Here is a 17,520-nt window from a genome sequence, read left to right as displayed (position 1 = left end):
TTCCAAAGCATTTGAAAACCAATTCGTCGCAGATCGAAAACAATCAAGTCTGGCAATAGCTTCCGCTCAAGAAAATCGATTTAAAATTAAAAGGAAGTATTTTCCTGTTTGTTTCGCCCATTGCCTTGCACTACGCAACATGTAACCTTATACAGCCCTGCGATTTGGGTTTATGCAGATTTATGAAACTGAATTACAGACAGATCCGGTATTTTAGCTTTAAAATTCGAACATAGCGAAACTGAGTTGAAGCTGACAAGTTTTGAAGACGTAATACTTGAAGTTTGCATAACAATTTCACATGTTTAAAATCACGTATGCCGGAACATATAAAACTTAATAGGTTTCATATGTACCGCATTGGCAACCAAAAAAACTGCCAAATAAATTAAAGCTGTATTTTTCAGTTTCCAGCGGTAAACATGTTTTTAAATAAAAACATTAAATGCACTATCGAGCTTCTACCCTTTTTATCAGTAAAGAGGTAACATACCATTACCATTTTACCGCAGGCGAACGTGAGAGAAATCGTTACTATATAGCAGGGTGGAGAAAGACATTTTTAGCCCATAATATCCAAATATCCTGAGTCTGTTTTAAACAATTAACAACGGTTTACGGGAGTCGTAAGGATATACAGTTTTATAATTCTTGAAGAGTTCTTTGTTTAAAACGGTGTCCCATTTTACCCCACCCTACTATATGTTTCACGAAAATGTTGTAATCATCCCTGTATGTTTTAATTAAACCAGGTTATTTGTCAGTTTTATTCAATTTCTTCAACGTTATATGTCACTCCTTGAACCGAAGGATCGGTCTCCGTTTGTGGCCCACTTTTTAACGTATATGACTGCTGCTCAACACCACGAGATCTTTTACACGTCTGTGGAAATATATTGCGTTTACATTTATACAGGACTGTATGGTAAATTGGGTGCCATAATAAGGCATAGTATACCATATATAGTATAGGGTGGGGAAGATGAGACACCTTTTCATTTTACTTTCTCATCGTATTTGGTAGTAAACACAGAACATTCAAACAATTATAAAACCGTTTTCTCACGACTTTCACTGATTGTTGGTAGTTGTTTCATACACAATCAGGATATTTGGGGACTATTTGCTAAAGGTGTCCCATATTCCCCACCTTACTGTAGTACTGTGGGGTAACAAGGATACCATTAGACGGTAGAAATATAATATCTCATATAGTAGGATGGGGGGAGATGGGACACCGTTTCATTCTATTTTCTCGTCAATTTTGGTAGTAAACAAAGAACATTCAAAGAATTATAAAACTGTATCCTTACGACTCCCATAGACCGTTGTTAATTGTTTAAAACACATTTTATATATTATATATATTATGTGCTAAAGGTGTCCCATCTTCCCCCACCCCACTATATATCCTAATCGTGTTTTAACAATTAATAACACTCTTTTATAATCGTGTGTATAAGGTTTTAGAATTCAGTAAATATTCTTTGTTTACTACTAAATGGGACGATAAAGTGAAATAAAATATGAAACATCTTAACCCAACCTACTTTATATAAACGAGCTAATTTTAAACTTATTCTTACCCGAAGTATAATGACAACAATGACGATAAAGACGATGCAAGCAAGCGCGGATATGAAAATGATTGAGGTGTCGCTCAAAGTGTATGAGGCTTGAATGGATGAAAGTTCATGTTAAAACTCGTTCTATTGAACGTTTTATGATATTATGTAGCTGAATACTGATAAGTGTATATAAACCTGAATTAAAAGAATTTAAGCTACTTTTTCCTCGCGTGGTGGGGCAACGACAGTCGTTATAACACGGTGTTCTATTTTACACACCTCGAGCCTGCTTACAATAAGTTACTATAAATCTGTAACTTTTCGAAGAATAATACGCCCACAAATGTAACAGCGTCGAGCCTTAAAGGGCCTAAACACACCCCAAATGTACTTCGCTTTAATCGATAGAGTGTGTTTTTCTAATTCCAACGACACCTTACTTGTTTTAATCGGTTCTGTATAACCAAAGATATTCCAGCTCAAACACCGTAAAATTCAAAAAACTGATTTGAAAGTTGCGTGGCGAAAAAAATTGAGAAGTGTACTAACCACGTGACAAACACGTAACAAAATTGTTGAAGCGTGGCCGCTCTCATTCAGAAAGGCGAGAGGCAGTGTTTTCCACAGAAATAAAAAAAGAGTAGAACGCGCAATTGCCCAAAAGCGTGATATATTCTTTTTTCTATTCACGTGACCGCCAACTCCGTCCCCATTTTCCTTCGTCTCCATTGTAAAAGATAGGCGCATAGTATTTTTGGAAGGTTTTAGCTGTTTATTTTAAAAACTATACCAACTATTCAAGTTTATTACGCCAGTTTAGTTATTTAGTAGGGTAACGCTCACAGTTTACCACTTGTTTAGGAAATTTAATTATTTAAAAAAATTAGTTAAAAATTTTAAACAAACGATTTGTAAGAAATATATATATATTAGAAAATAGTTGTTTTACACTATAACTTTAAATTAAGTCAAAAAACGAAGAAAAACTACATAAAACGTCATCGACTCCATTGACTACAATAGTAAACGGGAACGACCCGCGAAAGAGAGAGAGTGTATCACCTCTCTCCTTTGCCGACATTGGAGATGCGCGTTCTATTCATTTTTATTTCTGTGGTGTTTTCAGCGAAAAACGAGAGAACAAAAAAAACGCAAAAAAGCACAAAAAAAACGCAGGTTTCGCTTTTACGAATGAATCAGTCACGTGACTAGTACGTTCCTACGTCACAATCACGGAGCTCGTAGTAAAAAAAAGATAGCGCTAGAGATCACTGTTTGAGGACGAATATCTCCGCCTATACTGGACCAATTTTAATAAGCAAAGTATTTTTGGAATCAATAAAACGGTCGCTTTATGAATTTACCATAAAAAATAAAAGTGACATGGGGTGTGTTTAGGCCCTTTAAACTCTCTGGTCGAGGCCAAAGTTAGTATAGATATACTAACTTTGGTCGAGGCAGGCGTGCTAACCACGGCGCCATTTATTGTGTTTTAATATCGCAATTTTTCATACGCTTTTAACAAGATGATCTCAGTCTGTTATAGATCCCAAAGTTAAAAATCTTGGTAATATTTCAAGCGTATCTTACCCGTATCATGAAACCCTGGTAGTCCTGTAATAAGTTGTTTTGTCGTTGCAGTTGAAACAGCAGTTTTAGTCTTATATTTCGTTGTTGTTGTTGCTGTAGTTCGCTTCGAAGTTGTTGCTGCTGGTGTTGTTCTTGTTGTTGTTGCTGTTGTTGCTGTTGTTGCTGATGTTGCTGTTGTTGCTGGTGTTGCTGTTGTTGCTGTTTGTGCTGTTGTTGTTGTTTTTGTTGTTGATGTTGCTGTTTTTGCTGTTGTTGTTGTTTTTGTTGTTGTTGTTGTTGCTGTTCTTGCTTTTGTTGTCGATAAAGCAATTTTAACAATAGTTGCATCAGTCAGATTTGTAATCGTTGTATTCGATTGCTTTTCCACGCATATAAATGAACCAATTGCGTTTCTACATTCAAACTGCGCAGAGCAGTTGTGGATTTGGTCTGAGCATTCGTCGATATCTAAACGCAAGCCATTAGATTGCATAAAACATTGCATAAAACATGAAGTTAATAACCAAGAAAATATGGTACTAGTGAAGAGTCCTCCCCCTATGTTATCTGCCAACTGCTACACGTTACCACTAACCCATAACTATTAAGCCCTTAATATCAATCTATAACACTTTCCACCAACCTAATGTGTAACGTACCGGGGGATTCTTCACTAGTGCCGAAATTCGTTATTACGGTATAAAAAACAAATAGTAGGGCGGGATGAGACGGGACACCTTTAGCACATTATATTCAAATATCCTGTTCGTGTTTTAACTAATTAGCAACGGTCTATGGGAGTCGTGAGGATACGGTTTTTTAATTCTTTAAATGTACTTTGTTTACTTTTGTGTCCCTATATCTTCCCTCATCCCAATATATATCAATACGAAATGTTAGCATTTAAATACAAATTTGAAATCTCACCGACGCAGGTTTGGTTCCTATTAGTATTTGAATAACCTGCAGCACAATTACAATGAAAACCACCCTCGTAGTTTAAGCATTGGTGCATGCCTGGACCACATATATTGTCATTTCCATCACATTCGTTTAAATCTGCAAGTTTAAGACGATAATTATTATTTCGAATATTACTAAAGTAATTTTATAAAGTAGAGTGGGCAAAAATGGGACACCTTTAGCACATAATATTCAAATATCCCTATCGAGTTTTTACAACGGTCAATGGGAGCGGTGAGGATACGTCTTTTTAATCCTTATTCTATGAGTACTATACCAAATAAAACGAGAGAATAAAGGAAAAGGTGTCGCATCTTACCCCACCCCACTATATATCGTCGTTTTATAAAGCTTAAAAACTACTTTCTAAAATCTAAATAAAGTAAAAGAAAACTTGTTTTAGAATTCCTACACTCTAGATTTTTTAAATTTTTTCCACAGTTCGTTTGATATTGTCAGGGTAAAAAATATATTATGCATTTTGTATTGTTGCAAAAAATAATTTGCGCTGTAATACCTGTACACATTTTTGTATCGTTGTGATAGATGTATCCAGGCTTACATGCACATTCATAATCTCCATCGTAGTTCGTACAACTACTTGTACCAATACCACACACGGTTGTGTTCCGACATTCGTTTATATCTGAGAAAAAAAGGTTGGATTTGAAATGCGCGCAAGAAAAATCCTAAAAATCTGAAACCATCCAAAAAAGTAAAAAAATTAAACATAAATAATTACAGTTACGATTATTTTGTTTATAATTGGTGGCTATTATGATTGTTGCATAAAATAATTTGTCCTCAGCATGTTACGTTGTCCTTGCGAGGATGTCTAAAAAGTAACAAAAATCCGTAAAAATGCAAATGAGAAAGAATGTGTGTTACGAATATCGTTATCAGAAATAAAAAAAGAGACGTTTTATTTGGTAGTAAACAAAAAATATTCACAGAATTATTTAACCAAATCTAAAGAGCTCGATTTGGAAATATAGTAGGGCGGGGGAAGATGGGGCATCTTTAGTACATAATATCAAAGTTGCCTGATTGGGATTTAAACAATTAACAACGGTCAATGGGGGTCGTGAGGATACGGTTATATAATATGTACTTAAAATGTTCCTTGTTTATTACCAAACTGGAAAATACAATAAAAATAAAATGTGTCCCAGCATCTCCCCACACCCTATACCCTGGTGATATTTTTTACGCCACGGTACTATAAAAACGCACTCACCTATGCAGCCATACCCGTTACCAGCATATCCTGTGTTACATGTACAGTAATACCCATTTATTTCATCGGTACAGGTTGCATTGGCGTGGCAGGGGTAATCTAAACATTCGTTCTCTCCTGTTTAATTATAATATTAATTAACGATATGTTAATATATAATATGGGTATGGGAAGATGGGACATCTTTTTATTCTATTTTTCGTACCATTTGGTAATTTAAAAAACGTTCAATTAAATATAAAACCGTTTCCTCACGACGCTCATAGACTGTTGTAAATTGTTTAAAACACGATCGGGAAATATTGGATATTAATTGCTAAAGGTGTTCCGGCCCCCCTCCCCACCCTATTATACAAATGTACTTCCTACATGTCAAAAATACGCAATTTAAAAACTATAGAATAAAATTAATTGCATTTTTTTTACCCAGACATTTCTTTGATGGGGCATCGTATTTATAACCCAACATACACGAGCAGTAGAATGAACCAAGGGTGTTGGTGCAGTTAAAATTCTGCTTCGAGCTACAGCTTTTATCGCTAAGACATTCGTTCAAATCTGAAAAAAAGAAATATTTAGGGTGGAAATTATAGTAAAATATACAGTAGGGTGGGGGAAGATAAGACACTTTTAGCACATAATATACAAATATCCTGATCGTGTTTTTAATAATTACCAATGGTCAATGGGAGTCGTGAGGAAATATTTTTATGATTATTTGAATGCTCTTTACTACTAAATGGGACGAGAAAATGGAGTTAAAAGGTGTTCCATCTTTCCCCACCCTACTATATGTTGAAAATCTAAACTGCTTACCGATACACGTCTTGTGCTGATCTACTGTCCCCTTCATGTAACCAACAAAACAATTACATTGATAGCTTCCAAATGTATTTTCACATTTCCCGTTAACGCTACAAGCTGCCGAAACTACCGGGTCTTTACATTCGTCAAAATCTGTAAAAAAGATGTTCTCATTATCGTTTACAAACAAGTGGTACATCTAATAGAAGACAACGGGTTCGAGACTCAGGGATGCCATTATTGTTGGGGCACGTGACTTTCATTGCGCTCGCTACCCGAGGATAAATAATTTACACTTACCAAAACAGCGACCTTGACTGCCAGTAAACCCAGGAAGGCAAGAACAAGTATAAGAACCAATGTTGTTCCTACAAACTGCGTTCACGTCACATGCGCTAGGGTCAAGACACTCGTCAACATCTGGAGAAAATATTATACCATTTTATATGAACGAAAAAGATAAAGGCTTTATAGTAAGGCGGGGGAAGATAGGGAACACCTTTAGCACATAATATCCAAATGTCCTGACTGTGTTTTAATCAATTAACAACGTCTATGGGAGTCGTGAAGATACGGTTTTTTTTATAAGTTATTGAATGTTCTTTGTTTTCTATCAAATGGGGCAAATAAACAGGATAAAAAAGTGTACCATCTTCCCCCACCCTATACCATACAATATACTATTTACTTCAAATCAATAAGAATTCTAATTACCCATGCAAGCTTTGAGTGTATCATTGAACAAAAATCCATTTCGACATGTGCAAAAGTAAGATCCAGGTGTGTTTTCACAACGGGCAGTACCGATGCCACATTTTGTGTTTATGCCAAAACATTCGTCTAAATCTGAAGAGAATGCATCTTATTTAACACAACATATTTTAGGGTTAGTATATTTGAATACATTCCAAACGAATATGTTGTTTTTTCTCTATTATTAACTATTATTGCTTGATCATAGGGTTTATATAAATATGGCCTTAATGGTCTTGATGCTTGTAACTTGCTTAATCCTCGATGGCGGAAAACGATAGTCGTTATAACAAGGTGGTTCTATTTCACACACCTCGTGCCCGCGCGCTTGCGAGTTACCACATAACTTTGTGTACAGTTGTTTTTTCCTGTGTAGGTAGCAATTCATACAACCCATTAGTGACCACCGGTTTTGACTTTGGAGCAGTATTAAGAAAATTCACTTCGGTTTAAGAAAATATTTAGTTCAAATCATGTTATAACTTAATCACCTGTGCAATTATTTGTCGTTGCGTTGTATTGATATCCTGCACTGCAGTTGCACACGTAGGATCCATTAGTATTCGTGCAAGTATTGCGATATCCTCCGCAAGTATAGTTGCTCGCATCACACTCATTCAAGTCTGTAAAATATTACAAGTACGAGGTAAACGGATTTTAAAGACCGATTTTTTATTCTACTTCCGAGAGATCCTTTAGCATATGGAACGCCATTAGAACTAAGATTTACGCAAGAGTTAAATGAATGAATGAATGAATGAATGTAACTTGCTTTATCCTTACGTGGCTGGAAAACGACAGTCGTTGTAACACCAGTGTTCTGTTTCATACACCTCGTGTTAGCATAGAGTTACCAGGAATGTAACTTTGTGGGTGATTGTTTTTTGGATTTTTTTTTTTTTTGTGTGGCTAGACAACCTATTAGTGACCACTGGGTTGAAGCAATGTCCGCTAAATGTCTTGTCCTTAGACACAACTGCTCGCCGTCAGTATCGCGAATCGAAGCAGGTATCTATTGATATATTAGGGCAGGGGAAGACGGGACACCTTTGGTACAAAAAATCCAAATTTACTGATCGTGTTTTAAACAATTAACAGTGGTCTATGGAAGTCGCGAGGATACGGTTTTTAATTCTTTGAATGTTTCTTGTTTACTAACAAATGGAACGGGCAAATAGAATGAAAAGTGTCCCATATCCTCCCACCCTACTATACAACATAACCATTATCTCCGGCGCTAAACTTAAAAATACTGCTTAGAAGTACTTACCTACACAATTTGTACCGTTGGCTGTTAAGTTAGACGGAGGGTAGGGTTTTAAACTGCCATCGATATAACCAGCACGACACGTACATTGGACAACATCCTTTAACTGAATGCAATCAGCATTTTCGTGGCATGGGCTGAATTTTGTGCTGCTGCATACTTTCCGAACTAAGAAAAAGTAAAACAATGATTTGAAATAACTATGCTGTACGGGTTACGCACACTTTTGTTTCTAGAAGTCTAACTTGATAATAATCAAACATGACAGATTTTTTGTCTATAAGGTGTAACAAAAGCGTGTATGTTTCTTTCAATTAAATGTAAATATGTATTTAAATATGGGCATGTTTTTGAATGCATTTGTTTTTGTCGCTATGTCAGTCCTTTTAATATGTAAAAACGATCAGGGTATTTGGATATTATATGCTAAAGGTGTCCCATATTTCCCTACCCTACTATATTCAAATTTGACACATGCTAACATTCGTGGTTTTAGTAAGCTTGCACGAGGTGTGTAAAACAGAACCAGGCAGTTATATTTGACCTTCCCACGCGGGTAAATAAGTTGTAGCCTGTTCACTCATGCCAGTATATATTGTTGCGATATACTTACGTTCGCCAGGAAACATCGACTTGGACGGCACATCAGCAATGGAAGCATATACCTCAGTATAAACGTCAGATGGCCATAATCCAGGGGTAGTTGCGACCAATATAACTATAAGAAAGTTTATAAATAAACATATTTTTTGGCTAATTGAAAACTTACCTGTTCTGCAGTCGGCAGTGTAAAAGATAGCACAGCACAGACAAAACACGGACACAAACATTACCTCATGGCTGAAACTTAATTTTTTAGCAAGTAAATTTTCTAAGCTTGTTTCGTCAGAAAACTGTTTCAGAACTACTCTGATGGGTAATGTACTTCTAAAGTAAACTGACGCGTTTAAAAATAAACATCGCTAATGCATACGACGTTCACTGCATTAGGTCCTAATTATGTTCAATTAATTTAAAAGGTAATGTGGCAAAAGTATGTATATTGTAATGAAGTTTTTTTTAAATGAAACTTTTTATTCATGGCGTGTTTTAACAACTGTCGTTTTGCTTTTGAATTTATTCTATTCGTTCTTAAAGTGCTCTTGGTTGGCTATCGTTTTTTAAAAAAAAAGTAAAATTTATATAGTAGGCCAGTAAGGTGTGGGAAGATGGGACACCTTTTTATTCTATTTTTTTGCTCCATTTGGTAGTAAACAAAGAACATTTAATAACTTATAAAACCGTATATTCACGACTCCCATAGACGGTTGTTTAATTGTTGAAAACACGATCAGGATATTTGGATATTAAGTTCTAAGGTGTCCCGTCTTCCGCCCTACTATAATATGTTATGTTACAAAAATGTTTATACTTTAAATTGGTTGAAAATACATTTATACAGTACGTTTATTTGGAAAAGAAAAACAGGTCTTTTTTACTAATACACAAAACTGTATGTGTGTTCTGCATGAAAATCACATTTAGTATAAATTGATTAGAACAGTAATGTATAGCCTACTATATGAGACACAGCTATTTATATTTGCCCATATAAATATAATCAACCAGTGTCTATGATTTTTTGCATGCGTTGCATCATGCGGTGAACTTGGCCTTTTGCTGGTAGTTCAACATTGCTATCAACATTGTTGTTGTTGTTGTTGATGTTCTGCGAAAAAGGCTTTATAGAGGTCTGAAAAATTAAGAAATATAAATCAACTATTTTATATATATGTCCAGCGCTGTAGCAAAGTGGTTGGCGCGCCTGCCTGTAACCCAAAGGTAATGGGTCAAGGCTCTCCGCTGCTACCATGGTGGGCGTATGTGTACTTGGGCAAGACACTTAACGGTTAATTTTGTAATGATTTTAGTTTTCACATATAAATATATAAAACAAATGTTACCTCTGCCCTTTGATCTTTGTCTGTGATAGTGGAAAGACGGTTCTTCACAACATCTTGTAGTTCAATCAACTCGTCTTGGTCAAGTAAATTAACAAGAGCCAAAGTTTCGTTCAAAACATCACGTTTTTCTGTCTGTGGAGAATTCTGATTCTTGTGTAAAAGGCACAAAGTTACATGATAACTGTGTTTTGGCTGAATAATGAATGGATGTTACTTATATGTCCTCACATGGCAGGGAAATGACAGTTGTTATCACGTATGTGTTCTGTTTAATATACTTATCTTTAGACTAATCCTTTAGAGACCAAATTAGACAGCCATAGGGGACCACTGGGTTGAGCCAATTGCTGTTAACTGTCTTGCCCAAAGACTATAATGTCTGAATTGCCGTACGAGAATGAACAAGTGTCATTCAGTTCTTATTGCAAAAATAGCTAAACAAAATGTTTTGAGTATCTACTAGGTCACTAAATTTGTAACAAATGTTGTATTTAATTTGTAAGCTCCAATATGTATAAAACAATTGTGTGTGTAAAATAATTACAAAATTGTGAAATTACCTTAATAGTAGTTGTATGTTTTCTGCTTGGTTTAAAAGGTGGGGAAATAGATGAACTGTATTTTTCAACTGACATCGGTTTCAAACCAAGTTGTATTCTTAGTTCGCTGTAAATGTTTAAATGTTTAACATAAACAAACAAAGATTATGATTTTACATTAGTAAATACTAATTAGAGTACTATCATAAAATAATTTATAGTTAAAAAAATAAAATGGCACATATATAACATGAAAGCATATAATATAACATGGAGTTTAAATATGAATTAAAACATATATATACAGCTTATGAAACTGCCAGGTAGGAATTTCATATTTCTGTATCGGGGCAGAAATAAAGTATGGTAGGGTGAGAGACCTTTTCTTTCTATTTTTCTCTCCCATTTGATAAAAAACAACTAACATTTAAAGAAATATAACACTGTATTCCCATAACTTCCATTGCCCGTTGTTAAATGTTTAACTTGATCAAGATGTTTGGATATTATGTGATAAAGATGTCCCGTCTTCCCCTACCCTACTAAGTGAAAAAGATAAAATAGCCAAAAAAAACGACAGTCACTGGACATGCAAAATGCACTGTAGTAGTGACTAAGTAAAAATAGCAGGCTATGGTAGTAGACCCAGCAGAATAAAGATGCAACAGCACAGACAGAGACAGACATACACACAAAACTCCTACTTATAATGGAAAGTATTACTTTGTTTCTTCAAGTGACAATTCAAGGGCAGATTGGTCCGGGGTTGAAGATGGATTTGTGTCGTCAGATGCCGCAGTTTCAATTAATTTGGAATTTGGATTAGCTGGTTGTTCTCATTTTCAGTGTTGACCAAATCAATATTTTCAGATATTTCAGTGTTGACCAAATCAGAACTTTTTTCAGTTTCAGTGTTGACCAAATCAATATTGTTTTCTGACTCAGTGTTGACCAAATCAGAACTGATTTCTGAACCAGTGTTGACCAAATCAGAACTGATTTCTGGACCAGTGTTGACCAAATCAATATTTTCTGATATTTCAGAAGTAGAGGGCAAGGTATTGTTTGAAACATTAGAAGACTGCTCTTCATGATCTGAAACATCTTCAATTAATTCATTATCCTCAGATGTTTCTTCCAAGTTACTGGCAAGTGCTTTCTGTCTTTCTTCCAATGTTACAGCTGTAAAAATAATTATTAAGTAACTGTTACAGTAAAGGTACTAAACCTATAGCCTTTATTCCAACTAAAAAGTGTATGTATTTATTCCAACTAAAGTGTCAGGTTTTTGGAATAAAAATAATATATATATTGTGATATTGTTAAAATACAGTAGGAAATCCTATCGATTAATGTGGTGAATACCGACAGCAATATATTTTGGCTAAAGTGGCGAATTCAATATATAAAGCCAATAGCAAGGATAAAAGCTGGTAAAAGATAAAAAAAATGGGACATTAAAAGATAAAATGTCACTTTTGTTCCTGGGAGTGACATGCATTTACCACTATAGACAATGTAATTTAAACCTTCAATTTTTACACATTAATAAAAAGTTTAGAGGAAATGCTTACGTATATTGTCAAGTATTTGTACTTGTGGTACACGCCTTATGACACTAAGGCGATATTCTTCATTTGAAAGCTCATCACAGAATGGGTTGCCTGATAACCATAGTAACCTGGAAGCAACATAAAATAAAATATGAATAGAAATTTAGATAAACTTTGAACTCATACCATTAAGTTTAACTTGATAATAATTAAACTTAAATGGTCCGTTTGTTTGCTAGGTGTAGCGACCACGCTTATTTTCTTCCAATTAAATGTAAGTATGTTTTAAGTGTAGGCGTGTTTTAACAACTGTTGTTTTTGTTATATCCTGTCTTTTGATTTCTTTTAGGTTTTTTTTTTCAGTTCAACTTACTTTAGTTCTTTTAAGTCCTGCAAGTGATCTATTGCATCTAGTTGTTGAATTTTATTTTTTCTTAAATACAACTCTTTCAGTGAATAACAAGCTTCAAAGTCATCCAATTTGGTCAATTCATTTGCACTGTAACAACAGAATGTTTAAGGCCTGCCCTGCATTTTAAATTTTAAAATTGGCGCATATAAAAAACTCACCTGAGGTTTACAACTTTAAGTGTACTTAGGTGTTGCAGAACTGAAACCTGTATTTAAAAAAAGTCAGAACTCTGTTCCTTATATAAAGTAGTATAATGAATGAATCTCAATGCAACTTACTTTTTACTTGTGTGGCCGTAAAACAACAGTTGTTATAACATGGGTGCTCATACACCTTGTGCCAGGTTACGAGTTACTATATATGTTACTTTGTGGGTGATTACAATAACTTTATTCCAATATTTTATCTGACATTGGGCACAACTTTTTTCAGGTTTGTTGCAAAATTTGTGGTGTCAAACTATGATGAAAAACACTTTCTAAATGTAAAATGAAATCCTAGATTATTGTTTTTACTTTTAATACCCTAGGAGTCAGAAAAAATATTATCAGAATTTATTAGGTGTATATTCAAAGATATTAAGGTGCTAGTGAAAAATCTTCTCCCCCACCTTATTTGCTAACCACTAACCCCTAACCACTGGGCACTGACCCCTAACCCCTGACCTATAACTAAAAACCCCTAACCTATAACTACTAACCCCCTAACCATCAACACCTAACCCCTAACCACCAACCACTAGTGACCAACCCCTAACACTTTCCACCAGCCTATTCTGCCATGTACCGGAAGGGGGGGTAGATTCTTCACTAGCACCGACATTAAACACAATTTGGTGCAAAACAAGAGTAGAGTGAAAGAAGGTGTATATATACTCACATCTGTCAAGCCACTGCCCCTGTAAAAAAAATTAATTAAGTTTTTCTTTCACTAACGTTAAAATAAGTTGGCACATATTGTAATAAATGCAAATGTATTATATATATAATGGTAGCCTATTTGATATTTTTATTACATAGCTACCAAACACATTTGAATATTAAATGACTAGGCCTATACTGTACAAAAAAACATACCAGCAGTTTAAAGTTTTCACATTTGACAGATCATTTGCACGAGCTCTAGCCAGAACCAGTTTTTCAGTCAATTTCACCATCTTGTTTTAAAAAAAACAATACAATTTAGGTTTTCAAGTCAGTTTGCCAATTTCACACATCATTTTTGACTTATATTCTCCAACAAGCTATATCTGTATCTGTAAAGAATATGCAAATAAATTTAGATGGAGTCCTAATTTAAAAGGTTTTTTTCTAGCATAAGTGTTATAAAGATAAGTTAAGCTGTTATATTTGTACAAAGCTTTTAAAAAATTATGTTTTACCCTTACAAATATTGCGTTCTGTAGCGTTCATAGAAACGAAATACAGTTATAGTAAAAACCAGAGTCCGTATATAAACTGTTTATATACGGACTCTGGTAAAAACCGAAGTACGTTACACAAGAAATCACAATTGCGGCACGATAATACATAAAACGCACTATTTATAGCATATTCAAATAACTATGTGCTTCTTACGTACATAAATATACAAGTTAAAGAAATTTGCCTTTAAATAAAGTGTTGAAGTACGAATGTATGCGCCAATTTAATGAAAAATAAATGACAAAATATTGTTGGCAACACTGGCGAAATACAATTTCTATGAAAATAGCGTCTGGTAACCATAACAAAAGGAAAGCCAAAACATTTTTACCAAAAAAAAAACAATCTACTGTAATCTGCCTGTATATTATAAAACTGTGTAATTGGATTTAACCGTTTAGTTTATAACTTATTGCTGTTTAACTTAAAATGGCCCAAAGACATGCCGTACAAGCAGGCGGGTTGTTTGGAGCTTCCAATACAGCTCCATTGTCAGCTGGAACTAAAGATCTCCTAAAAGGTAAAACACCAAATTAATCACAATTGAATCTATAATTTAAGTATAATCCATCTTAAATTTAAAAAAATTAATTAAAAATTCCAAAACGTCTTAAATTCTTCGAATGCTCTCCTAAATATACTTAGTAAAACAAACTATGTAAAGTTTTGAATTTCATAAAAACCTGTTTAGATATTTTGATATGATTTTATTATTTCTTTAGTAATGATGGAGGAATCAAAATTAACCAACTTTCAACGTCGAGCTTTGTCAGATTCCTTAAAAAGTAAGGTTTGAGTTAAAGGTATTTTATATAAAGGTTCAGGAACAGTGCAAAAATAATGACATAAATAATATAAATTATCGTTATCTATGGTATTTGTTCTGTGGCATGTTGGTTAGAGCGCTTACCTAGACCTGAGATACGGTTTGGGGCTAAAAGAACGGAAAAATTTCTCTAAAATACCCACCCACATATTTACATAACAACATAAGTGGCTGATAAGCAGGCCTGATGTGTTTAAAACAGAACACTCAGTCATGTTATAACAACTGCAACTGCCCTGCCACAGAAGAATAAATAAGTCATATACATTTATCTATAAAAAGCACACTATATGTATCTGTATAAAACTAAGAATTTTTTACATAATACAAATCAGTTTCTGCCAAAATTTCTCTAAAATGTTTGCTTAACAGAGGGAAAAGCTCTTCCTCTAAAAGTTTCTCCCACGTCCAGTGAGCGGGAAATGAGGATTGAGAGCTTTCCTCCTCCACAGAAAGCCTTTACAATGAGAGGACAAGCCTCCTCTTCGATGAGGACACGGGATGAAATTGAGGAGAGTGGAGCTTATGACAGACCACAATACGTTCCTAAACCAATAAGTAAGTTAAAAAGATTTAAAATTTAGACGAAAGATTTAAAATTTTAACGAAAAATTTAAAATTTTAGCGAAAAAATAAAATTTTATCAAAAATTACAAATTTTAACGAAAGATTTAAAATTTTGATAAAAGATTTAAAATTTAGACAAAAGATTTAAAATTTTTGACCTAAGATTTAAAATTTTGACGAAAGATTTAAAATTTTGACGAAAGATTTAAAATTTTGACAAAAAAAATTGAAATTTTAACAAAAAATTTAAAATTTTAACGAAAAAATAAAATTTTATCAAAAATTACAAATTTTAACGAAAGATTTAAAATTTTGACGAAAGATTTAAAATTTTGATAAAAGATTTAAAATTTAGACAAAAGATTTAAAATTTTTGACCTAAGATTTAAAATTTTGACGAAAGATTTAAAATTTCGACAAAAGATTTAAAATTTCGACAAAAGATTTAAAATTTCGACTAAAGATTTAAAATTTTGACGAAAGATTTAAAATTTTGACGAAAGATTTAAAATTTTGACAAAAAAAATTGAACTTTTGACGAAAGATTTAAAATTTTGACATTTATAGATCATTCATTGAATAAATTTATCTTATTTGTTATGACAGCTGAGCAGCATTCTTTATAACCCTGGTGTTTTGTTTTAACTTGGGCTGCGGGTTATTTTTTAAACATGAGTGATAATTTAGACCACTGTCAAAGTACAAGTGGGTTGCTCTATTGTTGCACATATGCTTAAAATGGTAAAAGCAGAAAGTCTTGATTTTGTAACATTTAGGCTAGATGAAGACGTGCTAATAATCACTGCCAATGCACCATGTATGCTTATATAAAAATCTTATTCAATTTTTATATCAAGTTGGACGGAGTCCTGTTTTAGCCATTAGTTTAATGTATGCTTGCAAATGAAAACATAAATATTGGTTTATAACCTTATTTACCCTATAAAAAAAATTAATAAAATTCTGTAAATTAATTAAATTTGGCAGAAGTATGTTTTAGGTGTTATTTTAATATACGTTACCCATAAAACGAACATTGGCTTTAGAGGAATTGCTAATACACAGGACTCAGGAGTCTCATATGCTCTCCAGTCTCCATCACATTAATGTCACATTTATTCGACAGAATCTCTGGATAAAGAAAAGGAAAGATTATCAAACATCATGGCTTATGGTGAAGATGTGAAACCAAAGAGCCAGCTACAAAAACTTGCAGAGGAAAGACAAAAGATGAAAGAATTACCAAGAATTGATAGGTTTGAAGAAGGTAAGATAGAGTGGAGTATAAATAAATGTAAAACAATTTGGTGTTTTAGAAAATAAAATTAACCAATGGCAATTGCTCTTACTGAGCAGTTTTTTGTTAGTTGTCTAAAATACATTATTAAAATGCACATACATTGATCACCATCAACAGTTTCATACATGGTAACTCGTAAGTGGGCATGAGGTGTATGAAACAGATCACCTGTGTTAAAAAAACAATTGTCGTTACCCTGCTTTGTGAGGATAAATAAAATACACCTATTCATACCTACATCTTAACTGACAAAATTTATTTTTTAGTTGAGAAAGAAATTGAGGAAAGAAAGAAGTTTCTAGAAGACATGGAAAGTGCCGGACAAGGCAGTAAATATCGACCAATCATAGCTTCACAAATCTCGTTGCTTATTAGAGAAATGGAAATGATCGACAAACAACGATCGAAAAAATTAGAAAGCGCAATTATGAACTCTGAATCATAGGAATAAACTGTTAACAATTAGTTCTATTCTATATAGAACGTAATGTTAAAAAAGCTTGTGCTTTCCAAGGGTGTTACAGTGTACGTGGGTAGATTAAAAATACACTGGGCCTATGTTACCAGTGTGTGCTTTCTAATATTTGGTAAATTAGTTCATACCCCTTGAGTTAACTGTATTCTTTATTCAACTTGTATTTATTATTTAACTGTAAAATACTGTGAAAGTTGTCCATGGCTACTATTTTATCACCGAACTTCATTAAATTAAATTATACCATTATCCTGCTTTGCAAGACAATGACAGTCATTGTAACACACGTGTTCAGTTTCATGTAACTTGTAATGCAACTG

At 33.7% G+C, this 17,520-nt stretch overlaps 2 protein-coding genes across 4 annotated transcripts; one reads left to right on the top strand and one right to left on the bottom strand.

The window, feature by feature from the left end:
• Window positions 1-283: 283 nt before the first annotated feature.
• Window positions 284-11,411, bottom strand: LOC149734128 (uncharacterized). Of its 3 annotated transcripts, none has more exons than XM_089881164.1 (17): window positions 11,367-11,411; window positions 10,665-10,770; window positions 10,105-10,248; window positions 8,931-9,869; window positions 8,775-8,879; window positions 8,165-8,329; window positions 7,386-7,517; window positions 6,856-6,987; window positions 6,442-6,561; window positions 6,154-6,294; window positions 5,764-5,895; window positions 5,338-5,454; window positions 4,618-4,746; window positions 4,065-4,196; window positions 3,159-3,605; window positions 1,587-1,675; window positions 284-883 (listed from the first exon to the last, which is right to left on the bottom strand). In XM_089881164.1, the coding sequence occupies exons 4-17, from the start codon at window positions 8,989-8,991 to the stop codon at window positions 767-769; spliced, it is 2,019 nt and encodes a 672-aa protein (XP_089737290.1). In that variant the 5' UTR covers window positions 8,992-9,869; window positions 10,105-10,248; window positions 10,665-10,770; window positions 11,367-11,411; the 3' UTR covers window positions 284-766. The 3 variants fall into 3 exon arrangements, with proteins under 3 accessions (XP_089737290.1, XP_089737291.1, XP_089737289.1); XM_089881165.1 differs by having other exon boundaries at window positions 10,105-10,254; window positions 11,367-11,410; XM_089881163.1 differs by having other exon boundaries at window positions 10,105-10,236; window positions 11,367-11,410.
• Window positions 11,412-13,964: 2,553 nt separating this feature from the next.
• Window positions 13,965-17,450, top strand: LOC149734127 (UPF0193 protein EVG1-like). Its single transcript, XM_089881172.1, has 5 exons — window positions 13,965-14,552; window positions 14,755-14,817; window positions 15,231-15,416; window positions 16,552-16,692; window positions 16,992-17,450. Exons 1-5 carry the CDS (start codon window positions 14,462-14,464, stop codon window positions 17,168-17,170), a joined length of 660 nt encoding a protein of 219 aa, XP_089737298.1. The 5' UTR covers window positions 13,965-14,461; the 3' UTR covers window positions 17,171-17,450.
• The last annotated feature ends 70 nt before the right edge of the window (window positions 17,451-17,520 follow it).

Source organism: Ciona robusta, chromosome 7 (genome assembly GCF_009617815.1).
Source record: "Ciona robusta chromosome 7, ASM961781v2".
Taxonomy (NCBI): domain Eukaryota; kingdom Metazoa; phylum Chordata; class Ascidiacea; order Phlebobranchia; family Cionidae; genus Ciona; species Ciona robusta.
The sequence above is the reverse complement of the archived record's forward strand: the minus strand, read 5'-3'. Positions and strand labels throughout refer to the sequence as shown.